General features: G+C 39.5%; 2 protein-coding genes across 4 annotated transcripts in view; one reads left to right on the top strand and one right to left on the bottom strand.

Annotated features, from left to right (window-relative positions):
- Window positions 1-10: 10 nt before the first annotated feature.
- On the top strand, window positions 11-13,543 carry DONSON (DNA replication fork stabilization factor DONSON). Its single transcript, XM_087818464.1, has 10 exons — window positions 11-313; window positions 710-790; window positions 2,125-2,328; window positions 3,465-3,643; window positions 4,217-4,395; window positions 5,148-5,229; window positions 5,337-5,441; window positions 6,342-6,540; window positions 9,078-9,290; window positions 9,774-13,543. The coding sequence occupies exons 1-10, from the start codon at window positions 11-13 to the stop codon at window positions 9,909-9,911; spliced, it is 1,683 nt and encodes a 560-aa protein (XP_087674590.1). The 3' UTR covers window positions 9,912-13,543.
- Window positions 10,726-25,903, bottom strand: part of SON (SON DNA and RNA binding protein) — a 32,349-nt gene continuing 17,171 nt past the window's right edge. Inside the window, exons 7-12 of one of the 3 annotated variants that reach the window (XM_016213489.2) lie at window positions 19,765-19,875; window positions 18,540-18,656; window positions 14,300-14,447; window positions 12,553-12,624; window positions 12,332-12,447; window positions 10,726-11,787 (exon numbers count right to left, since the gene is read on the bottom strand). In XM_016213489.2, coding sequence (XP_016068975.2) covers window positions 11,629-11,787; window positions 12,332-12,447; window positions 12,553-12,624; window positions 14,300-14,447; window positions 18,540-18,656; window positions 19,765-19,875 — 723 coding nt within the window. In that variant the 3' untranslated portion in view covers window positions 10,726-11,628. Of the gene's footprint in view, window positions 11,841-12,331; window positions 12,448-12,552; window positions 12,625-14,299; window positions 14,448-15,107; window positions 15,188-18,539; window positions 18,657-19,764; window positions 19,876-25,903 lie in introns of those variants that run through there. The other 2 variants (XM_016213490.2, XM_016213491.2) reach the window with 2 other exon arrangements.

Genomic DNA, 25,903 nt, shown 5'->3' with positions numbered 1-25,903 from the left:
GCCCCGCGCCATGGCCGCCTCCGTGCCCGGCTACTCGCCCAGTTTCAAAAAGCCGCCCGAGACCTTGCGGCTGCGGCGGAAAAGGGGCCGGAGCCTCGGGCCCGACCTCGCACGCGGGGAGCGGCCCGAGCCGGCGGCGCGCCGTGCGGCTCTGGCGGCCGGGCTGCCCCTGCGCCCCTACCCCGCGGCGGGCAGAGGCGGCGGCCCGGGCACGGCCGGCAGGAACCCCTTCGCCCGCCTGGACAACCGGCCGCAGGCCCCCGCGGAGCCCCGCGACGTGCCGCCCCGCGGCCAGCAGCAGGCGCCGGGCCCGGTGAGTGTGGCCCTGCGGGGGCCGCCTGGGCGGGAGCGGGGACGCGGGTGGTCGTGGGGAGGGAGGGGCGCGCGGGGCGCCCGCGAGGGGCCCGGGCCGGCCGGCGTTGGGCAGCGTCCCTCGGGGGGCTGGAGCTGAAAAGCCCTCGGGCCGCCCACAGGGCGGCCGCAGCCAGAGCCCGGGCGGCGTTGGGGCCGGGCTCACCCCAAGCCTGTGGAGATGGCTGTTCACTGGGGGTGCGCAGCAGTACTCGGGGCGACATCCCTCCGTTCACAAACGGGTGCGGCTGCGGGGCGGGTGCCGCCCTGGCCCGGCCCTGCGGAGGGACCTGCTGCGGGGCGAGGCGCCCGACCCCGGGGGCCCCGCGTCGCTCACAGCCCGCTTCTCCCGCCTCAGCCCGCAGACGCTCGCCCGGGACCCCGGCCGCTCGCGGAGGAGCAGTTTCCCGACAGCACGGCCGCCGCCGAGCTCCTGCAGGTGAAGCCCCTCAGGGTCCCCAGGGTCCTCGCCGCGCAGACGGGCTCCGCCCGGGGAGCCCTGCGCGCGTCTCCCTGGCTGACGCGGGCCGTGCGGTGAGGACCCCGAAGGAGGTGGGGCGGGTGAGCCGGCCCCGCAGCGTTCCAGCGCCTCGGGACCCCGCGGCTGTGGCTCCGGCGCGGCCGCCTCCGAACTCACCCCTTCCCGGAACCTGCAGATCCCCGGAACCCCCCCAGGATGTGGGTCACTGAACGCTGCGGACAGGACCGCACGTGCGCACACGCACGTGCGCACACACTCGAACGTTGCGGACACCGCCACGCACGCACGTGCGCACACAGACGCGCACACACGAACGTTTATACCATCGCGCACACACACGAACGTTGCGGACACCGCCACGCGCACACACACGAACGTTGCGGACACCGCCACGCGCACACACACGCACACGAACGTTGCGGACACCGCCGCGCGCACACACACGCACACGAACGTTGCGGACACCGCCGCGCGCGCACACACGCACACGAACGTTGCGGACACCGCCGCGCGCGCACACACGCACACGAACGTTGCGGACACCGCCGCGCGCGCGCGCACACAGGCACACGAACGTTGCGGACACCGCCGCGCGCGCACACACGCACACGAACGTTGCGGACACCGCCGCGCGCCCCATTTCGGTCCCAGATACCGCTGTGGTGACGGTCCAGCCGGTGCCCAGTGGCCCTAATGACAGCGGGCTAGTCCCCAACGCCCATCTCCCTTCCTTGTACGCAAATGGCCTTCACAGGGTCTTCTGGAAATGTTTCCCTTTTCCTGTTATTTTTTTATGATGTCACCTAAAAAAAGTCATTGTAATGTGGAGAATATTGTTAAATACGTCTTCAGTAGCCCTACCTAAGTTACCCGCTTAGCCTGGTTTCAGAGTTTCAGTGTCTTGAGGGGTGTTTTTAAAATACTTGGGAGATTTCTGCTTTGATAGCAACATCAGTAGTTGTTTTTATTGCTTTAATTATGATCATGGAAATAGCACATGCCTATTTTCATGTTCTAAACCATATAGAACTGTATACACTAAAAAGTGAAATCTTCAGCTCCACCACCACCTCCAAAAAATTCCTACTTCCCAGAGGTAGCTACTGTTAACAGTTAATGTAGCTCACTTTTCAGACTTTTTCATGGTGTCCAGTATATTTTCTATATTATTTATTACACATTTTCTAAAATTTTGACATTTCAATGATTTGTATATATGTTAATGAAATCTGTAGATTGAAGGTTTTTTTCTTGCTACTCTACTAATTTTTGTGTTCTTTGTTTTCTAAAAGACTCCACAGGGATCATTCTCCAAATCTGATATTCCATCCTCAGAAAGTACAGAGTTACCTGTGGACTGGAGTATTAAAACTCGACTCCTTTTCACCTCTTCTCAACCCTTTACCTGGGCAGATCATTTGAAAGCACAGGAAGAGGCTCAGGGTGTTATCCAGCACTGCAGAGCAACAGAAGTTACTCTGCCTCAAAGTATACAGGTAATTCTGAAAGAAAACAGCTATGTTTTAAACTAATAAGTAGAGATAATTCCTTCCATTAAGTTTTTCTTTTGACATTTTAAGACTCAAAGACTTGGAAATTATGTATTTCCAAAATGATGCTTTTATATAGGTTTTTTTGCTTTTTTAAAAAATATCTTTATTGATTTCAGAGAGAGGAAGGGAGAGGGAGAGGTAGAGATAGAAACATCAGTGATGAGGGTCATTGATTGGCTGCCTCCTGCATGTCCCCTACTCGGGGGTCAAGCCTGCAACCCAGGCATGTGCCCTAACCGGCAACTGAACCAAGATCTGGATCATATGTTGATGCTCAACCGCGAAGCCACACCTGGCCAGGCTATAGTTTTTAGTCAGATTCAGTAAGTGCCCGTTAAAGTTAGAGACCTGTCCTGAGAAATAGTGTTGCAGGGAGGCATTATTTGAACTAAACTGTTCTTTTCTAAGGCCTTTTGCAAAAGAAAATAAAAGGAAAAGAAATGAAAAGCAATTGAGTAGAGTTGCAAAGACAGATAATTTATTTTACTAATTTTCTCACATAATGTACACTTTTTTAAAGGCAGTAACTTGCAACCTGCCTGATGGTGTGTTGTAGATTTACTAGAGTTAATGAGTTGTACAATGTTTTTAGAGAAATACAATAGCATTACTTTCAAGAAGCTCATCAACTTAAGCTAGGTTAAAAGGGATTACCTAAAAGAGGCCTTGGTACATCTTTTTCAGTAAATGAGTTAGGATGATTTGGGATTCGAGTTACCAGCTTTTACTGGCTACTTTTTACACACACAGACACACACACAGAGACCCTGCCTTCCTGGTAAAAAAAAAAAAAAGACTTCACTGTTCTTGAGGATGGTAGAGACAGAAGAATGTTTCTGCCTATGTTTAAGTGTTCCTTCTAATATGTGGCTTAACAGACTAATTGCTCACTAGAAAGGTTTTCCCAAATAAGAATAAACTACATTTTAGCCCCTGTAACAGTTACTAACACTTTACTGTACAGTTACTAACACTTTACTGTAAGAAGCAGTAAGGATAAGTGTTTGGTATATTCAGTGTCTTTTTAATGAAAGTTTCTACTTCAGATGGGGCAAACCTGTTCACTGTCTGGATTTCAGGACCCCAAGCTCTGCACTGAGCTGCGATGTGCTTTCCAGCAGAGCCTCATTTACTGGCTCCACCCCGCCTTTGCCTGGCTCTCCCTCTTCCCTCGGATCGGAGCGGATCGGAAAATGTCTGCAAACACAAGCCCTTGGTCAAATGATGAAACCCTGCAACATGCTTTAATGAGTGACTGGTAAGATTTGTAAAAACTTGTGCGACCCAGTAGTGAATTTTCATTTTAGCAATATTCTCTCATTTTATTTATGATGTGGAAATGTTTAGTGGTAGAAGGATCTCTGTATCCTTCCTGAATGCTTTTATTGGATCTGTTAATAACCAACATTTAAATTGTTTACTTTTTAGCTCTTACTCATTTCTTATGCAGTTGTGAAATGCATTTAAGTGTTTGATAAATACGCATTAACATAATTCTTTAAGATTCTTGTCAGTGGCTGCTTCCTTTCTCAGCAGAAGCTGCTCAAAGAAAGTTATCAACAAGTTAACAATGAAATTTTATTTAAAGAAAAAATGTTAGCGTGTAAGTAGTAAACACTGTTTAAGTATTTAGAACTCATTAGGGAGTCCCATGACCAGTTTCAGTTCTTTAAAAGCCAAGTTGTATGTAATGGCAAAAATGAAAACCTTTATCTGTCTTATTTGTGTTGTGTTTTAAATCAGGGTGAGTATCCAACTGGATCATATAATATTAAATTTTAGATGTGGAGTTAAATGTTTAATTACCTAAAGAAAACTTTTTGCTTCACAGGTCTGTGAGCTTCACTTCTCTATATAACCTACTGAAGACAAAACTTTGCCCCTATTTCTACGTTTGTACCTATCAATTTACTATCCTGTTCCGTGCAGCAGGATTAGCAGGAAATGATGTAATCACAGCACTCATATCTCCTACAACTAGAGGTATAAGAGAAGCTATGAAAAATGAAGGTAAATTATAGGTTAAAATGAGAATAGCACACTATATAGTAAACTATTTTGTTTAACTTTATTGTTGAAAGTATTACAGATGTTCCCTTTATCTGCCCCCATTGATCCCCTCCGCTCACCTCCCCCCCGTAAACTCTTTTCTTGAAAGCTAAAAATATCTTTTATTAGTTGAATTGTCTTTTACTAGTTTTAGCTATATAATTCTAAGAAATATTTTGTTTATTTCTGATCCTTTTTATAGCAGTTATTTAAGCTGTTCCTTACATATTGCTTTAAGTTAATGGTGTTCCCCTTACTGATCTCTAAACACTTACTGGGTTGGAAAGTCCCTGTCTGAATATATTCCTCTAGAAATTCCTTAGAGTGCAAATTACCTACCCCTTTTAATAGCAGTTTTCAAACTGGGTCAACCTATGAATGGACCATAAAGTATATTTACTGGGTTCAATCAGCACTATTTTAAAAAATGAAATAGAGCAGCATTTACTTTATGAAAGAATACCACATGTAGTGAGAATGTATTGTTTCCTGGACCTTTTGTTTCAAGGAGATGTGGGTATGTAAAAAAAATAATAATAATGAATGTAAACTGTAATTGAAAACATAAAATACAAATTGAAAGCTACTGCCTTAATATATCAAGTGTAAAGACTCACATTTTCATATTTCATACTCTAAAAGTAGGGCACACCTGTTAAATTCTCTTGAATATACTAAGGAAAACTCAGTTAAATTTTTCTTTTCTCGTGTAGGTATTGAATTTTCTCTGCCTTTAATAAAAGAAAACGGCCATGAGAAGAAGAAAGCATCTGGAACAAGCTCGGGACATGGGGAGTATGTGATTAACCTTTTATGTCACCCAGCAACTTACCGACTCATGCAGTAGTTTTGTAGAGGAAACAGCTTCATGAGATGGGAACTCTAACGATAGCTCTTTTTAGGGAGCAAGCGGTGAGTGATGAAGATGAAGAAGAAAGCTTTTCCTGGCTGGAGGAGATGGGCGTGCGAGACAAGATTAAGAAACCGGACACATTCTCCATCAAGCTGTATCCTTTCATTAGCTTGAGCTAGAATTGATCTTCATTGAATTAAGTTAGTGAGCAATGTAATACTGACTGGCACTTTTATTTGACCATAATTTTAAATTATCTTAAGATCATATTAAAATTAATTCTCCATCATGATACTAAATAACAAATCCCTAACTACCAGTAAACTATGAACAGTTGTGAAGCTATGTTTTAAATCTTTCTTTTTTTAAAAAAATATCTTTATTGATTTCAGAGAGAGAGAAAGATAGAAACATCAATGATGAGAGAGTCATTGATCGGCTGCCTCCTGCGGGCCCTCGACTGGGGATCGAGCTAGAACCCGGCATGTGCCCTGACAGGGAATCGAACCATGATCTGGATCCTAGGCCGATGCTTAACTGCTGAGCCACGCCTGGCCGGGCCAAGCTGTGTTTTAAAAAGCGAAAACAGTCCATTTTGGTTAAGTTTGTAAGGGGAACAGAACTTTTTTTAAAATATATCTTTATTGATTTCAGAAAGAAGAAGGGAGAGGGAGAAAAATCAATGATGAGGGTCATTGATTGGCTGCCTCCTGCATGTCCCCTACTGGGGAATCTAGCCCACAACCTGGGCATGTGCCCTGACCAGGAATCGAACAGCGATCTCCTGGATCCTAGGGCGATGCTCAACCACTGAGCCACGCCAGCCAGGCCAGAACATTTTTTTGACTAGAGAGGAAAGCTTTGTTAGGTGTCAATTTCTAGCAAATTCAGATTAAAGAAAAGTCATTTTGATTTAAGCAGTAACAATGGGACAGCAAGAGCGTTTCCAGTTTGGAATGGAGAAAAGGGGTCCCAGGTGATTCCGAATCAAGAAAACTGCTTTTCCCATTGGTAAAGGATTTGTATTTGCAATTTCCTTGATTGTCATTTTCAGGCGCAAAGAGAAACATGAAGTACAAATGGATCACAGACCTGAGTCTGTTGTGTTGGTGAAGGGAACAAACACTTTTACATTGCTAAATTTTTTGATCAACTGTAAGAGTTTAGTGGCTACTTCAGGTCCACAGGCAGGACTTCCACCAACCCTCTTATCCCCGACAGCTTTCCGAGGTGCCACAATGCAAATGCTTAAGGTAATAAAGGGGAGAAAAAGAAATTCTACACTAATCTTCATAACCTAGGTTCTTTTTTTTTTAAATAATTTTTTTGTTTTTCAATTAAAGTTAATATACAATATTAGTTTCAAGTGTATAGCATAGTGATTACATACTTCTGTAACTTAGGAAGTGATCACCCCAATAAGTCTAGGACCCATCTTACACCGTGCAGTTATTACCATATTATTGACTGCATCCCCTGGGCTGTACTTTACATCCCAGTGACTTTATAACTGGCAGTTTGTACATCTTAATCCCTTCCCCTCTGACCCGTCCCCCTAACCCCTCTCTCATCTTGCAACCATCAGTTTCTTCTCTGTATCTGTGTTTGTTTCTGTTTTGGTTTTTTTATTGTTTTGGTGTTTTTTTATTCCACATATAAGTTAGGTGCTATTTGTCCTTCTCAGTCCCGTTTATTAGCATGATACCCTCTAGGTCCACCCGTGTGTCACAAATGGCGAGATTTATGCTTTCTTTATACCTGAGTGATTCCATTATGTTTATGTGCCAAGTCGTCTTTAATCACTTATCTGTCTGTCGATGGACATTTAGGTTATTTCCATATCTTGGCTGCTGTTAATGCTGCTATGAACCATAGGGATACAAAATTTTGAACTATTATTTTTGGTTTCTTATTTCTGTTTTGTTTTTTAATTTTTGTTGATTTCAAAAAGGGAGAGGGAGAGAGGAACATCAATGATGAAAGAGTCGCTGATCAGCTGCCTCCTGCACGCCTCCTACTGGGAATCAAGCCTTCCGGGCACGTTCCCTGACCCAGAATCAAACTGTGACCTCCTGGGTCATAGCACAATGCTCAACCGCTGAGCCACACCAGCCGGGTGTTTTTTTGTTTCTTTAGACAAATATCCAGGGTGGGGTGAACAGTGATAGAAAGGTTGATGGCAGGCTCTGTGGGGGAGGGTTCAGCAAAGGAACAATGGCCTCTGCCAGCACTTCTGTCCCTAGAGAGCTGCTCCTCCACTCCTCTCCCTGAAGACAGTTCAGTTCCTCCCCATTTTGTCCCTGGTGCCTTTTAAGCTGCTTCCCCAGTGCCGGAGCTCAGATTGAGTGAGCCTGTCAAGTAAATCTATGTACAGGCACTTTAAGAGCAATACCTGGGACTCCAGCAACCTCCGTCTCACTTAGCCACAATCTCCCCTGGTTTTCACAGCCAGAAGTTATGGGGACTTCTCTTCCTGGCACTGGACCCCTTGACTGGGGGCCTGCTGTAGGGCTGGGACCCCTGGATCTTCAGGGGGGACCTTTGCAGCCAAGATATTCCTCCCAGTTTTTATCTGCCACACATGGATTGGGACCAGCCCGTTCTGCATCTCCAGTCCTCCTGCCAGTCTCACTGTGACTTCTTTATATCCTTAGTTGTAGGACTTCTGTTCAGCTAGATTTCAGATGGTTCTGAATGACAGTGGTTCTGTAGTTGAGTTGTAATTTTGATGTGGTTGTGGGAGGGGTTGAGCACATTGTTCATATACTCTATCTTGACTGGAAGTAACCTAGCTTCTTAAAAAGTACTTTTCCTTTTTCGATAGGATATATCCTTGAAATTTTAATAACTCCTAGCATTTTTACATGGTGCTTTTTTTTTCTTTCCTCCCAGTCCCATTCAAAAATTATTTGATGTAAAGTTGTATCAGAGGAGTTATATGAAAATATATGAATTATATGAAAATTATTTTTTCTTACCAACTCTAATTGGCAGCAAGCATTTTAGTGTTAATCTTTTTTGTCATAAGGAAAAGTTGCTTGTCTTTTTTTTTTTTCTTTTTGAGAGAGGGAGAGAGCGAACTGTCAATGTGAGAGAGAAAATGGATTGGTTGCCTTCCACACGGGAACCAACTGGGAATCAAACCCACCACCTTTTGTTGTACCGGACCACGCTCCAACCAACAGCCACACTGGCCAGGGCACTTGTCTCATTTCTTAACCAATGGAAGAACATAGTCAAGAATATTGAATTATAGATCTCAAAAACGATCGTGAGAATAACTGTACAGGTAGACCTCATTTTATTGCACTTCACAGGTGTTGCATTTTTTTACAAATTAAAGGCAAGACCCTCCACCAGCAAAAAGATTACAACTCGGTATGTGTACCCGCTTTATTGCGGTGGTGTGGAACCAAACCCCGCAGTACCTGCAAGTGTGCCTGTGTATCCATATTGTTGGGAAAAAATTATAAATATATCTGAATGTTAGCAATGTAGTCAATTTTTTTTCCCCCCAATATTTTATATTGGAAGTGTATTAACTAAGTCAGAATGAGTACCAAATGAAAAAGTAGTTCTCTCGAGAATATAGAAATTTGGAGGAGAGGATGCTGGAGACAATTTACTAAACATTTTTATTCATGTAACATTCTTCTGATGCATTATGAACTAGTTTCCTTCCATAACTCTTAGAGAGAGGAAAACCCAAATGAGTAGTGAGCACATTTAGCTTGGGACAAAAGCTTGAAGAGACGATGACCATGCTTTCTTTCCTTCAATGTTTTGGAAGGCACGAAGTGTAAATGTGAAGACACAAGCTGTTTCTGGATACAGAGATCAATTTAGTTTGGAGATCACAGGTCCTGTCATGCCTCATTCTCTACATTCTGTGACCATGCTACTCAAGTCTTCACAGAGCGGCTCGTTTTCTGCAGGACTGTATACACACGAGCCGACCTCTGTGTTTAACATCTGCCCACCAGGGGATCAAGTACTGGGTCAGGTAAGTGGACAGCTGGACAGTTACAGCTGGTTTCCTCCAAGTAGGTGGAGGAAGTGATTTGTGATGGGCCAGCCTTTGTTTCAAGTTGCTACTTATCTTCAGTTATGATTACTGAGAGGGAGGGAGCATGTCTCTCTGCAAGTTGGTTTTGTGAGATGATTTTATGAATTCAGGCCGTTGTACTTAGCAGTGACTTGAGAACCCCCCCCCCCCAAAAGGCACGTTATTTTCACTGTCCTCTTAGATCCAACCAAAACTTAATAGTGCCAGATTCCTCCGTTGTTAGTATAGGCATATGGCCTTTAATTTGGGGTGTTTTTATTTAGAAGTTATCATTAAAATTATGCAAAAATTAAGGTCAATTTCTACTGATAAAGAATAGAGGACCGAGGCATTGGTATCAGAACTCCCATGGTAATTATTAAAAACTGAGTTCAGAAAGGCTCATGTGCTGTTTACTGACTGGTATACAAATTCCCACAGGACACTGTTCGTGAGGAGCTTGCTAACTGTGGATTGCACCCCAAGACTCTGGACCAGCTCAGTCAAACACCAGTGCTGGGGAAGTCATCCTTACGGAATGTGGAAATGAGTGACTACATTTATAGCTGGAGATCCTGAACACCAAAGTAAGCCTAAAAGGAATCTGAGGAAAAAAGCCTCGGGCAAGGAAATTCAAGATTCTTATACCTTTGGCTTTAAACTTCATTTTGGAAGTTAAAAGGAATAGAACTTTTAAGATATTCAGATGTTTATAAACATTAACCTTTAACGTTTATTACATGCACTAAGGAGTAGCGTTAAGATTTTAAATCAACATTTTCTGGTTTTACCATTTTTTTGATTAGACATTCAGATATGAAATGTCAAACTTTTAAAAACCTTAAATAACTTGAATGAGAGCTCTAGATCCCTATAACCTAATTACAACTGAATAGGAAACTGGATCAGTATCAGGGTTTCCTTTCAAATGGGAAATTGAGGCTAACACGTCAAGTAACTCATGGCATCCGGGCAAAACTGTATTTAACGATTTACCTAGGATGACACGCAAGTTCTAGCTTGTAAAGGTAGAAACCAAACGTAGACAGTATCTACTGCACCGATTGTTGATGCGTAGTTGACCGTAGTTGCTTTCTTACTGATGTATAATTATTCTATTCTCAAATACGTGTGTGTATGTATTTAATGCATGTTCATTCCGTTAAGGGTATTTTGTATTCCATGTAGAACAGATTAGTGTTGAGTTGTAAAATGTGCTCAGCTGTCATGGCAAAGTAGTATTTAATATGCTTTTAGGGTGTGTGTGTGTGTGTGCGCGTAGTGCAAATCTTCTTAAATAAAAGTGCTTAGAAATCAAAAGCATTGGGTAAAGAAACAATAGTATTTAGTGAAGTATGTGTTCACTATATAATCCAGAAAATAAAACACCACATTTATTCCAGAGAAGTTTATATTTGGGCCTTAAGCTTTTGAAAATAAAGTTTAGAGACATAGCATATGAATACCACTGTAATACACATGAAATATTCTATAAGACCCTAAAAATTAACATAAACTTAAATTCTCTCAGTCAACAAAATAGTGGCTGGGTGCCGATTTTATTAGATAAGTTGGTTACAGCATTTTAATTATCATTTTACGTCTATCTAGGTGTAGCTGAAATTCAAAATGCACATCAAAGTAAAACTATATCACAACTCACTGCCATACTAAATGTACTTGGCCTCTGCAGTAGAATTCTAGTAGGACTTCATTTTGACTCCCTTCTCATGGCCCAAGTGGCTTTGACGGGAACGCAGGACTTAGTGCTGGTCATCACACAACATACCACTTTCTTTTTATAACTTCTACAAAATTTTAAGGGGAGATGGTGGCTTCAGCCCTGTGGAACAGATCTTGCTTGATTACCTCAATAACACTGGCCCCAGTATCTGTCCAGCAGAACCCATTGTGAACTAGTACAAGGTGCACAGCCCTTCACTGATTATAGGCAAGTGTTACAGCAGCCTAGCCATAAGGGGAGTTACATCATAGTACAAAATACAGTATAAAAGCGTAATTTAACATTCCACACTGAAGATTACGGGTGCCTTCAAACAATCGTTTAGATGTTAGCCACTTAAACAAATACATCACTAAGGTAAACAATATAAACATACCAAAACCCTGTATGGTTAAATACAATTTCCATGGTACAAAAATCAAAGCCAGGAGATGTTTGTACAGATTGCTTTTTACACAATGTCTTAAGTTGCCAAATATTTACAACATTAAGGAGGAAATACATTTTGATGCAGAGTAAAATTATCTGAAATGATTAATATAAAACCTCAATCTATCTACGTGAGGCACTCCTGAAGCAAGTGGCATTAGCCATGAGGTCCTTTGGTAAAAGGCCCATTGCTTGAAGAACCACAGTAGCTGCTGTGGCTTTAGCATGCTTCTTATTAGGGCTGGCAAAGCTGGGCTGGTAAGCGCTTCCATTTATCAATACCTATTCAAGAAAAACATACAATTGGGCTGGTAAGGGCTTCCATTTCTCAATACCTATTCAAGAAAAACATACAATAAGAACAGCATCAAACTTTAATATCTATTAGCTTTTTATTCACTAAATGCTAGAAAAATAATTTAAAATATAAAACCCATACTATGTAAGTCAAATTAACCTCAGCCCAGAAATAGCAAATCATTTGGGAAAAGGGACTGCAAATTAAAAGCAGGTCTCCAAATTGAAAAAAGGCCTGATAAAACTGCTACATTAATTCCCCATGTTCTACTAGAAGATGGCAACAAACTGTTCACAAGATTTTCCCCACATCTTTCCCTCCAACATTTTTTAAAATAGGGTTTTAAAAAGTCGTATTAAAAAGCATACTTAAATGTTTAAAAACCCCATCGCTCTACCCTCATATACACAACTCCCAACCCACAAACACTACATCAATCCTGTGATCATATATTTATCCCTTACCCTCTAACATTAAAAGTCATCAAACTAATAAATGTGTACAATTAATGCATAAATTCATATTTACCCTAAAGAGAAAATGCTTGCGATGGTCAGGGCCACTATCATGGACCAAGAGAAATTCAGGTGGTTGCCACCTTCTCTTATTACAGATTTCCATCAAGGCAGACACAGGATGTTTGCCTGCAGAGAAAAAAAAAACCAGTTACTCATTTTTTGCACCATCTGTGGTAACCAATTATGAACTGAAGGTAAGCGTAGGCAAGAAGAATTCCAGTGTCCCCTCACCTGACAGATCTTTCATTGCAGCAGAGAAGTTCCCAGACCTCTTCTGTGCTCTTTCTCCTACAGCAACAAGACCTTTAAAAAAAGCAAAAATCAATGTTCACTAAATAAACTGTAACACAACAAAACAATTCCCTCCGTAGGAACAACAATCCATGCCTTCGAAGGAAAATAACACATTCCCTTTACCCTTGTTTCTATGTCAATCTGGGCTATTGCTTTTTTCAACATATAAATCTATATATTTATACACCTTGGTACTGGAAATTAATAAAATGTTCAGAAAACACAAGCATTTACTATGTGACTATGTATATAATTAAGTGCCATAATTATCAACTACTCCAGATATGTTTCTTTGTAAGTTTGGAAAGTAATGGCTATTTACTGCAAGTGATTTCTAAAGGCTGCCCATTCCTTAAAAAATGATTCTCAGTATGTTACTCAAAAAGTGAGGATTTTAGGTGTCACACACGTAAAAAAGTGAGAAATGATGTCTCTATCGATAAATGGGCTAATTTTCCCCCCTGCATTATCAAATGTGAGATGTTCTCAGAAGACAGACACACCATAACTGCACACCCTCCCTTTTCAAAGTGGTTTAGCTATGTTACAATCCAAAACCAATGTTTCGCCAACTCCAAGTTCTCCTGGTATGCTTTCCCAAACCCAGTCCATGGTACAATTCCAGAGAATGCTCCCTGGAATTATTTCTTGAAATAAACCATCTTTTTATGACACAATCTATTCAATTTGTACAGCAATAAGGTGGCAATGTGACATAACTACCACAATTCCCTTTCCTAATTAATCTAAAGCCTGAATTAATGCTACATCACAGGGTGATTCTGTTATTTCCAGGCTATTTTTGAGTACCATTATTACAATATATTCCCGCCAATTTGAAAGCAAATGGCAGCTCAGTGTTCTGTATGGATGACAATGTAGAAATTCTGATGCAAAACAATTTTTAAATAAATATAATTTAATTGGAGCTATTCGGTTTCCATAGTCATTAAGAAAGAGTAAGTTATTTGCATTACTTTCAACTGAACTTTCTATCTGATTACAAAGATAAGGAAAATAAATTTGAGTTTTAAGTCAGGCTTAAGCTCCAATCATCACATTCCCATGTGATTATACTTAGGACATTATTCTAAGAGAAGAAATTATTTTTAAAAGATACAAATTGGCTATTGTCTCTGAACTACACACAGGCCATACAGACAGATGTCAGGCATCAGAGGACAGTAGCAAATACAGGCAGAAATACAGGGCAATACAAAGAGGCAGCACTACTGTAGGCAGCTGGTCTCCTATTCTCCAGCCCGAAAGAACTCCACTGAAAAGAGGGTTTAAGGTGGAGACAAAACAGCACTCTAATACCAAAGAGAGTATGTGGGATAAAATATCTGGGAAAGAAAAATAAATAAAATCCTAGAAATAAACAGTATATTCCTTGTCTAAATAAAACAAAATGGCCCTGGCCAGTTTGCCTGAATGATTAGTGCATTGGCCTGTAGACTGAAGGGTCCCGGGTTTGACTCTAGCCAAGGGGCACGAACCTCGGTTGCAGGCTCAACAGCCCCTCCCCCGGGCCGCTGCCCTGGTCAGGGCTCAAGTGGGGGACAACCAACCGATGCCTCTCTCATATCAATGTTTCTCTCTCCCACTCTCTCTGAAAAGCAATGGAAAAAATATCCTCGGGTGAGAATTTAGGCATAATAAAACATTCCCCAAAAAAACTTACCTTTTCGGTCGGTCTTAAAATCCACCAGGATAGGTTCCTTATTCCCCTCTTTGTTCTTTCCCAGTCCTTCTCCTTCTCTCCAGCCCATTTTTCTCATCAAAACGGCTCCCATTCCTCCAGTTACCGGGGCTGCTCTTAAGAACTGATCCTATCCAAAGAAAGAAAGGTAAAAACGTCCCCATTTTACAGTTAGAATTTGACTGTTAAATCAGTGTAACTTTTTAAAAAAGAAATCTTATTTTACTTCTAGATCTGTTATAGCAATTAAATTTAAATGCTTCTTATACATACTGTAGTGTGTATGTTCTAATTTTTTCCACATTAACATAATAGTATTTTGAAAATCACATAAGGCAAATAAATGGCAGTTTTAAAACAGTGGCCCTCGTGCCCCCTCCAAAAAAAAAATTAGAACACTCCTGTTTTCGTCCACTATTTAGGTTCACTGGTATCTCTTCTTAGCTTGCAAAATAAAAAGAAGGCAATGTTAAAACAGTCATTAATTGTCCCAGGTGTACCTAGTTAATAAATAAAGCCCAGAAATCATTTTAGAAATAGTTGGACACTGAAGAAGCATACTGTTATCACCCAAAGTTTTCATCCCCATTCTACCATAAAGCAAGTACAAATATTCTACTTAGAAAATCCCTATGAAGCAAAACCATAGCTCTTTAAAATCAACTTACACTGTAAGAAATGGAAGACAATCACATAAAATACCCTGTTATGATACCAATCTGAATTTGAATTCCTTTAAAACCTAGCTTGATGTTAAAAGACTTAAAAAACTCCTTAAACGTTTACATACCTAGGCCTCGGTAGCAGCAGTGTTGTGAATAGTAGGGCTGGCACTGACCGGGGCAAGAAGACAGCTACAAGGATTTGGCCCTGAAACAAGTTTCCATACAGAGGGGTGAAAGTTCACAGGTTATTCTGTGAACAGTCATCTCTCTTGTATCCAACCCACTGAACCATAATTTCCATCAAAGCAGCAAAGCACTTAATGTCACAAGATGCACAAGTATATACATTAGCATGGTCAACAGTCAATTACTTTCACACATTAAGAAATATGCGATGCCTCTAAGGGCATCCGTGTACATAGAACAAACTACTACTGAATTCTGTTCGTCTTTATATATATCTATTTTTATTTTTTATTTTTTTATTTTTATGACATAACATCTCCAAGTCATTCTTTATTTCCCCTTATTAAATTTCAAATTTATATTCTCCAGAAAATATATAGAAGTCATTATCTTATCAATAGAGGGGGGTCAAAAATTTTGGTGACTCTAGAAATAGTATTCATTAATCACTTTCCTGTATAGACAAGTTAATACCAAAATTCGTAAATCTTGCTTACTGAGTTTTAAACTGTGTATTATTTTCCCCCAGCTTTTTAATTACATGCTAGGGAGAAAACATGCCAATGATTTGTGTGACTAGACATTAAGTTCAAAAAGGTGCTCTGATGGAAGGAGGCAGCTGTGGAGGTAAAAACATACCCCTGGTTCAGTTCCTTATTTGGTGCAGGCCATGCAGTGTTGATGTATTGAGAGAAAAGTTAGCTGACGCTTGGGTATCAACTGCCTTGTTGCTACACGCCTAGAATGACTTTTACTTACTTCCAGGTTCACCGGCCCCTCTTTTCCAGGAAACACTCCTAAAAAAAAGGGCAACTGTGCAGAGTATAATACAAATCCCCAAATAACCCAGGTTTCCAATTCTGTTTCCATTCTCTGATATTTTCATCTGTTTCAACAGTTCACCAAAAAAATGATTAATGAGACTATAACAGTAACCAATAGTCTCCAGGTCATTTAAAAAAATAACCATTTTTAAATGTTTTACTAAAAAAAAAAAAAGATAAGCTTTCCTTTATCATCTAAGAATACACTGCAACAAACTGCGCAAGAGTAAGGGGAGTGCTGGCACTCCAAGCAGTTCTCAACAGAAAGCGCGTGCCGGGCTGTTGCAAGGCGAGAAAAGCCAAATGATCGTTTTAAAAAGTTTTCTAAACACAAGTAGACAGTTTTGTGATACACAACAGTGAAGATAAGTGTTAAATTTTCTGTTGCCTAATAACTTTTACATATTTGACCTCATTTTTACAAATAAAATGTTCCTTCCTTGTTATTAGTAGCACATATTCTTTAAGTAACAAATAGTTTTCCTGAAAGCATTGCTTTCTTCAGTAATTATTTAAAAATTTGGTCAGATGAACACAGCTTTATCAATAATTTAGCAAAATGATTTATATTTAAATTGATATAAATTACTTAAAAATCTGTCAACTGCCTACAAAACTGGAAAGTCTTTAAAACTTAAGAGAAAGTTTACAGGGAACCAACTGAATCTGTAAAAGATTCATTTTTTAAAAGTTAACGATGATGTTTAGAAGCATTATGAATCAGTTCATTATACACAAATTTAGACCAAAATTTTGCAATGGAATCACATTCAAAAGTTTCTGGCTGATAATGTACACGACTAATTTATTATGTGTCTAAAACACTCATGTAAGTTTCAAGTCCCACTTCCTGAAATACTGAGTATTCAGCATCAAGATTAATAGTATTAAATAGTTTTAAAGAATTAAAACTTAAATAGATGTAAATTTATAATTCTTCCCAATGAGATGAAAGATTTTAAAATTACTACACGAATCACTTTCATATCTGAAATAATTAGTCCAAAATTAATTCAAACGAAAATGTTTTGCTGGATTCTCGTCGTCTTTTTCCAATACCAACCCCTTAGCAAGCTACGTGTTGTAATTTTTTAATGAATCTGTGTACTCAATATACACATATTAAGAGTGTATATTTCCACCCAAAAATGGCAGGCAAAATGAGAATGTGTTTTATATTTTTTTGTTAATAAGAGGATCACCAGCAATAATGCTATCAAAATTGAAATAAATGTTATGAGATTAAAAGTTCAAAAACAACCAAAATCTCATTTTTTCAGAAATAAGCTCGCATTCACTAGCACTCACGGCGATTCTCCACAGGCACCCATCACATTACTGATTACCACCCTGAGAGGCAGGAATAAAGGACTTGTCTTCCTTCATGTCACCCTCGGGAGACTGAATTCCACATAATTACTTGCCCACGATCACAAAGGAGTCAGGAGTACATCGGGGTAAAGCACCCTTCCCAGCCATTAGACCGCGCGGCCTCCCCATTTCAGCACTGCTGTGCTGCCGTACTCCTGAAACAAACCCCCCACCCGTCCAAGCCAGCCACGTCCCTTCACCAGAACGCATCTCCCCAGAAGCCCTTCTGAACCACCTAAGACTCCCCCAGCAATGAGGCAGCCGTAGGTGGTGTTCCCAGGTCTCACTGCAGGGATCTGAAACCAGGAGCACCTACATCTTCACAGCACGAGGCGTCCGTCCTCTCCCTTCAATCTAGGTCTCATATGTCCTGTTTTTTTCCTGAGATCAGTGGTTCTCAAATTGAGCCTGTGGACCACCAAAGGCCACCAGGGCCTAAGTGGTGGTCCACAGAGTATTCTCCATCCCATCCCACCCCACTCACCCTCTGGCAATGCCCACCCCACCCTCCAGCCACCCTCCCCAGCCTTCCAGTCCCATGGCAAAATCACCACATGCAGTGCTAATACTGGGGCCTCCCAACCACTTGCTGTACCAACAGCTGACAACCACAGGGACCTGGGCTGAAGATCACAAGAGGGGCAACGGGTAGGGACAAGGGAGCTTACAGGAGGGCGCGGGCACTGAGGGAAGAGGGCAGAGGAGGAGAGGAGTGGGAAATGAGGGCGGTAGAGGGCTCTTGGGGGCAGTGATCCACCAAAAATAAACCTGTAATAAAGTATCCCATGATGAGAAAAAATTTGAGAACCACCGCTTTGAAATCATAAGATTAGTAGTCCAACAGGATCTGTGGCGTATTCGGAACAGCACCTGAGACACATTGTGAGCATTCAAAACACAGTTTTAAAAGACCACCCCCCAAAGGCCAGTAGCAGCAATAGAAATGACCTCAGGATATACACCGGGTGGCTCTTGAGCCACATTTACACACTGGCCACTGTCTCATGAATCCTGTCCATCTTCAGTGTCCATCCTGGAGTATATACACACTGCAAATTTACTCATGAACTTTGGTTTGGTTAGTCACTGGCCTCTTCCTGCGTTTTTAATAAAATACTTTCTAAAAAATTTTCACTTTCTACTTGAACACTTTTGTGTGTGCATTATGTCAGGTACCTTTTTAATCCAGGCTTGGGCACCAGTATTGGCCAACTGTTCTTGAGTCAGGACCTGGACTCCCGTGCTCCCCGTGAACTGGCCAGGAATGGAGTTCAGCTGAGCCCAGGCGTCGATCTGGAGAGATGATGGCAATTCAATTAACTAAGTAAAACTACTCACCTAGTTAAAATGCCACTGGTATTAGCAACTTAATTCACTAAATGAAATGGTTTAACTTAGTTCTGAAAACGCTGCGTAACAGGCTTAAATATTCCATTTTTAGGACCATCTACTGATTTTGTACATAACTAAAATTGTTTTCCTAAACATTTCAAAGCAGCAGTTTAATAACATTCAATGAATCCCATTAGTAACATGATTTGAGATACAGATTTAACAACTAAAAAGCAGTTTTCACAGTCATTCTTCAGACCACCACAAGGATACATGAAAAATATAGAAAAGAGCTCAGATGGCAGAGGATCCCTGCCATCTGCTTATGTATCTCATATAAATGCATCCTAATAAATGTCATGACACCTTGAGTTTTTCATTAATTACTCTTTGAAGTATTAAAATCCACACAAATTCTAGATACACACTTCAAGAAACACAGAAAATTATTCCCTCAAACACATAAAATGGCTTTCTTAAAAACCGTGTACTACGCTGATCAACATTTATTGCGAACTTCATTCATTCAAAGTGTATTTATTGAATACCTGACACTGTACAGCAATGTATTTCCCATCTGTATGAATGTGTACTTATTGTTTCTAGATAGATCTACCACAGAAAGGTACACGGAAACACTGTCCATTGTTAAATCATGTGACTCTCGACCCAGGCTGGCTTAATAGTTTTGTGACCCTGGGCATCACTCAACCACTCTACCTCAGTTTCCTTCGCTAGAAAGCAGGAACTCACAACACTACCTACATCTCAAAGACCTATTATGGGCAATTAGCTATTTTTATACACACCAGATTATAAACTTGATGAGGGCAGGAAATCTTTTCTATTTTATTTTCTCAAGAAACAGTTCCTGTCACATAGTACACAAAAAACGTTTACTGAATGAAAGACGAGGCCTCAAATCACTTTCATTTAAAATAAGCTAATGAAGACTTTTCCCTTGGATTTTCAAGACGAAAACCTACATTTCAACAGCATGCCACAGATTTTGCTTATGTAACAATCTAGTTAGTGAAAATATCATTTAGATATTAAAACTGCTACATACCCGTTCCTGAGCACGATTTAACATGCTCATGGCTTCAAGGTCAAATGCATTTTCACTGAGTCTTTTCTGAGCAAGAGCCCGCTCACTCATTGCTGTAGAGATGTCCACAGGCTAAGAAAGAAAACATAATTATCTCAAATTACAATGGAACCCCTAAGTTCTGAAAAGCGCTCATATCTTTAGTTGCTACATGCCAAAAACAAAATAACAGTCTTATATATATTAACAGTCTTAGAAAGCAGGCAGAAGACTCAAAATGGTAAAGTAACCCTGGGAAGTAGATAAGGATTATTTCAGGTAAGTGACAAAGTATCAGGGGAAGCAAAATCCGACTGACTTCTTCTTTTCTACTGTATCAAAATCAAATTACAATCATAGAAAATTCCATGAGAAACAAAAATCTCTAGCCGTCACTAAAAACGTTGTTTTCAATAAACTGGGAATTTTTAAAACGATTTTTGAAGCATTAATTTTATACTCATTAGCAGTTTTCATTGTACCCTACTTATGAGCATAACCTTCAGAAGCAAGAAGCAAGGTTCTTGAATGAGCAAGCAGAAAACCATCGCGTCAACACGCTCTCCTGGGCTCAAGTGCAGATCATCTCGCCTTTTTCAGTTTGGTGTTAAGAGCTCCATTTTATCAAAGAACATACTATGTAAATAAATGAATCTTTTTTTCACTTTATGTACATCTATGACCAGTTAAAATGTTTCAGGGAAAGGGGAGCGGCGGGGACACATAAAAAACATTTAAAGTGAGATGTTTGAAACGTCTTAGGTCCTCCTTTCAAAGTTCATATGCTATCTGTAAAAACCTTATGCTAAGCAGGTGACTTAATGATTTAACTTCTTAAGAATGTTTCATAATGTCCAGGAAAATTCTTCAAGGTAATCTTTAGAGCAAATTCCCAATTTGTCAGGCTTGTGGAAGGCTCAACCACAGAAGGAAAAACCCATCGAGTGAGTATCTGATGTTTTTTGTTCTAAGATTAAGAGCGCAGGTTGACTTGTATCAATTCACCAGTTATTAACCTTTATCCGATGAAAGGGAACTTTAGTTCCCGGCAAGGAGTGGGTCCCGCTGGCCGAATTTAAATGCTGACGGAATTTAAATGCCGTCTTTTAAAGGTTAAATACTCAGAAACCTAAGCATATACGTTCTTTTTTACAGGCAAAAGGAAAGAAACCATTATTTGTACAGTTGATCCTGGAAAATATATGGAGTTTGTATGATGCTGTCTTTTAAATGCCGTCTTTTAAAGGTTAATTATTTGTTTCTCTTCTAACAAAACATAACCCATTAATATTTTCTTGTTATTTCACGCAAGAAAATTCATTTCTGGAAAATGCTGTATGACACGGGAAGGTTTCCCTACAGTCACATACAAAGAATGAGTAGTAAGTACCTGCATGGGTATGACAGTAAAATAATTAACAGCTAAGAATTTGTTAAAAAAGTTAAGTAAAAAAGCTACCTGTAATTTGATTGTATATTGTGTATAAAAGACTTCATTTCAAACTAAGACCTACACAGTAGAGAAAAGTGTATGGCTAAGAGAAAATAATTCTATCTCATGCATAAGGATTACTAACCTTACCTCTTTTCCTAACTTCAGAACCCCTTAAAATCACCCCATCATTCCGAGCTCTCTTGCTGAATCACCTATTCCTTTAACAAAATTTTTTCTTATACTGTCTTAAATGAAAGCAAAATTAAACTGAATCCATTCTATATTGTTTATTAAACTATAGATCTCATGAAGATCTTAATTTCTTAAGTCAACTTAAATTATCCATACTGATTAGAATATTTCTGGGGCCTATAAGAAAGCCAGACCTAACACACTAAAGAACTTTTTATATGTTCACTTTTCATTTCTAGTGTAATTCTGGCTTCTGGAACTTCCTGGTCAGAATTTATATTCCTTTGGCCTTAGATGTTTTCTAAAACATCTAATGATGTAATTTTTAAAGGCCCACCAAATATATCTTAAGTACTGTTTATTAACCTTACCAGAATTACTTTGGATTTCACGACTATCTATAAATGTTAGATGGTGTTTAGGTATAAGTAATAGGTTTTTATTCTAAAAGCCTAAACTCAGGCGATAGTGGGGGAAATATATCTACCAACGATTCCCAAGCCCAGATCCCCAATTTCCAACTGTAAATTAGCCACACAAACACAGTTAAGATGGCTCTGAAAACTCCAACTTTTCTAAAATAAAACTAATTTTTCCAAAATGGAAACCAACTGAATATACCTATCTGTGAATTCATTCTTCTGAAGACATCTTACATCTTCACACTTTTCTCTTTAAGCCTTTATTGTGGAAGCAGGTAACCTAATGCTTCATCATTTATACCAGGATGAAACTTCTTTCAAATCTCAGTAATATTTTCTGTTAAATTTACATCTCACTCCGAAAAGAACTTTAATATAGCAACCTTGATGCTTAATATAAATTTGTTAGATAAAACTACAACTAGTTTTTCCCTGAGGTTATACACTTTCATTTATTCAACATGCTTACCAAGTGAGCTGCAAATTCATGTCAAAACTTTATTAACAATAATTCGACTATTAATTTCATATTTTTTAAAATGTGAAGAAATATGCTCAGAATGAATGAGGATTATCTTAACATCTTAAGGACCCTTAAGAGTTTGCATTTGCATCAAAAAGGACATTTCCCAGTTTTCAAGGCAACTCAGGATTTACAATAATGCATAAAAAGCCAACTAAATAGTCCCCAAAGCATTAATATTCAAGGACTAGGCCAAACACTGCATATCAGTATAAAATCAAAACTATCCTAGGCAGGCCAGTGAGCTCAGTGGTTGAATGTTAACCCATCAACCTTGAGGTCATGGTTCGATTCCTAGTCAGGGCACATGCCTGGGTTTTGAGTTTGATTCCCAGTAGGGAGCGTGCAAAAGGCAGCAGATCTACAATTCTCATCACTGATGTTTCTATCTCTCCCTCTCCCTTCCTCTCTTAAATCAATAAAAGCATATTTAAAAAAATTAAATCACAGGTATCGATCAGCACTGTCCAAAGGAATTTTCTACAGTGACAGCTAATGAACACTTGAAATGTCACTGGTGCAATTAAGGGACTGGTTTTTCAGTGGCTAATGACTACCATGTTGGCACATGTGTATACATAGTGTAGAGTAGACTATACTTACAGTGAAGCTTTAGAGCCTTAACCATCTTTTAATGTTGCTCAAAAAAAGGAATGTGTGAAAGGCACCAAAATGGTGCTGAAGCGCCCTTCTAAAAACTGGGGGAAAACTTAAATCCCATAGAATACCGAGCTGTCATCACTAAGCCATTTCAATTGATACACTCTAGACTTTCTACCGAATGTATAATTATCTAAAGTATAATTATGATTGTATAATAATTTCCTAGGAATTATAATGGGGAGGAGAAATGTTTAATTTCCTTTTCAGTAGGACTTGTTCTAAAATATGAAAACTACATAAGAGTGTCCTAATTCCAATTCTCGCATTAATAAAAACCTGTCCGAGTTATTTAATCTTTCTACTTCATTGACACAACAGATTACTACTTCTTCTATAACCTAAAAAGGTGTCAGGAATAGTAAAATATTTAACATAATTAGGACCATGTAACATGCATTTCAGGACCTTAAGATATAATCATGTACATTCTTTACCTTCCTCATTTAAAAATCCTTCTAAGTCAATTTATTTCCCTCTTTTGTTAACCCAACTGTTTACACAGATAGAACAAGTATCTTAAATATTTCTTAGAAAGACAATGAAAGGATATAAAATGAAAATTATTTTCTACACAGGTAATTGCAGATATCTCGAATTAAGACAGTATAAAAGGAAAATTTTAATTAGAATGGAACTAAAGAAAAAACATGACCTATATATAAAACAAGATTGAAAAATAGTTAGCAAAAATTAATACAAAAATTCACATAGAAAACAAAATGACAGCTACAAAACCAAAAGCTGCACTAAATACAGAATCTCAGTTGTGAATGTGTTTGATTGGTTTTAAGAAGTGAGTTATGAATCTTTTTATCAAATAAAATAATCTAGTGCACATTTAACCTAAAATGAATTATAACAGAAAAAACAGATTACCTATTAAATGGCTCAAGAAAATTCAGTGTTAATTGTGTCTCAGGAGAGAATAAACAAGGCTGTACTTACATTCCAGTATGCTAGGGACTATGTGTTCAATTTCCAATGGAAATTTTCATCTTGCCCCAAGAACTCAGCTAAAAACTTTCTAAATTTAGAGCTTCTAAACATTTGAGATTTTTACTGGGATATGGAAATATTCTTCAGTAATAAAAACCAAACACACAGCCTAAGACAAAAAATTATCTTCACATGTAAGTAATCACTAGACCTTAATGGAGAGGCACTTCTGGACCTCTAAAATATTTCATAGCAAACCCAAGGAAGTTTTGTCAGAGATTACATTTAAATCTTCTACCCAATAAGCCTTTGCTAACTTTATAACTAAAAATTAATGCCCCCGAGAACAATTTTTTAAATATTAGTTTTCCAACATTTTTTTATTTCATTGCTTATCAATCAAATTCACACAAATATGATCAAAATTCTGTAGTCAGTCTTTACTGCAGATGATGCTGGCTACTTCCTAAGATGCTGCTTTGGCAGTAGAGCACACAATCTGATGAGTTGACAATCCATAAGAAATGGATTTGTTGATCCATCCACGTCTATCCACTCATAGTTATGTCAAAGAGCACTCGTGCAAGACAATGGGTGGGATTAAGGATTATAGCAAAACTGAGATCAAATGGGTGGGATTAAGGATTATAGCAAAACTGAGATCAAATCTGTGACCTCTGCCTCAATGTTTTATGCTCAAAATTAAAGAACCACAAAATTCATTTATATTTATTGAAATGAAAAAGACCAATAGGTAAAATATATATATACTGTTCAGTTAAAATACTGACTTTAAAAAATTTTACCCAACAGGGAATCAAGAGTCAATGCTCTCAAAAAATGTCACTAATAGTATTCCACAAACACTGGTAAATATAACATTAATTTGAAAAACACAGCATATCTGTAAGACACAGCTTAATAACTAGAACTAAACATTTTATGTGAACATTTCCTCTAGGTGTTTAATATTATTGCTACATAAAAGTACAGAGACCTGAGGCAAAACACCCTGGTCCCTTTTCCTCCTAAAACTTGGGGTTGTTTTGCTTAAAGTTTACCCTAATCTTCTAAGCAACTAGCTTAGAATTCTGATATCAAAGAGTTGTGTACATTCTACCAAAGGAGATCAGCTCCGTTTGTGTGGCTTGATGAACAGCAGCTGTTTCCCACCTGCTTTAATAAAACACTCCTTTCTACTTACTATAAAATCTGAATATCCACCCTTTCCATCTGGGATTCCCTTGGAATAATTCTTCTCAACTTTAAGTAAACTCTGACAACCATTTTTGATGCCCAGACTAAGGCACCCCCCCTCCCCATCAGTGTTAAGGCTCAAATTGGCCAAGTACTAAATTTCAAATATAAACATATAAATAAGTTATATATATAAACTCCCAGTCAAAACGAAATGGTCATCATGATTCACTAAGCACTTGAAATAGTTATGGTCACTATCTTCTCAGGAAAACCCCTTGGAATTCTGTAGTATTTATATGGGGGGCTTCATTCCATCAGAAAGTATTTCTTACATAATCTCCCTACAAAATTGTTTCCAACTCTGTTAAATGCATAATCTGCAAGAAATAATTAAAAGCATATGAATCAGAATTTCGAAGTAAATCTGTTCAACCCTCTTATCATGGTTTATATTCAGCTACTACAAGATTTAAGTCAGTTGCAAACATCAGTTACCCTTTCCCTGTTCAGGTGTGCAGGTAGCCGGATTTGGGGATTAGCAACTGAGCTACTCAGCTGGTTTCACTAAAATACTGTCCAAACCAGCTACCCCCACCTCACTGGTGATGGCATAACTTGCTTCAGTTGTCGAACCCTATATAACACTGATCACCACCGGTGACTGTAGTGTGCCAGCTAGTTACCATGTCAACCAGCTTCACTGCACACAACTCGTTCTCCTTTAAAATGCTACAGGTCAAAACCCTCCCC

The sequence above is a fragment of the Miniopterus natalensis genome, chromosome 6 (assembly GCF_054644295.1).
Source record: "Miniopterus natalensis isolate mMinNat1 chromosome 6, mMinNat1.hap1, whole genome shotgun sequence".
NCBI lineage: Eukaryota > Metazoa > Chordata > Mammalia > Chiroptera > Miniopteridae > Miniopterus > Miniopterus natalensis.
This window is presented reverse-complemented; position numbering and strand designations above follow the sequence as displayed.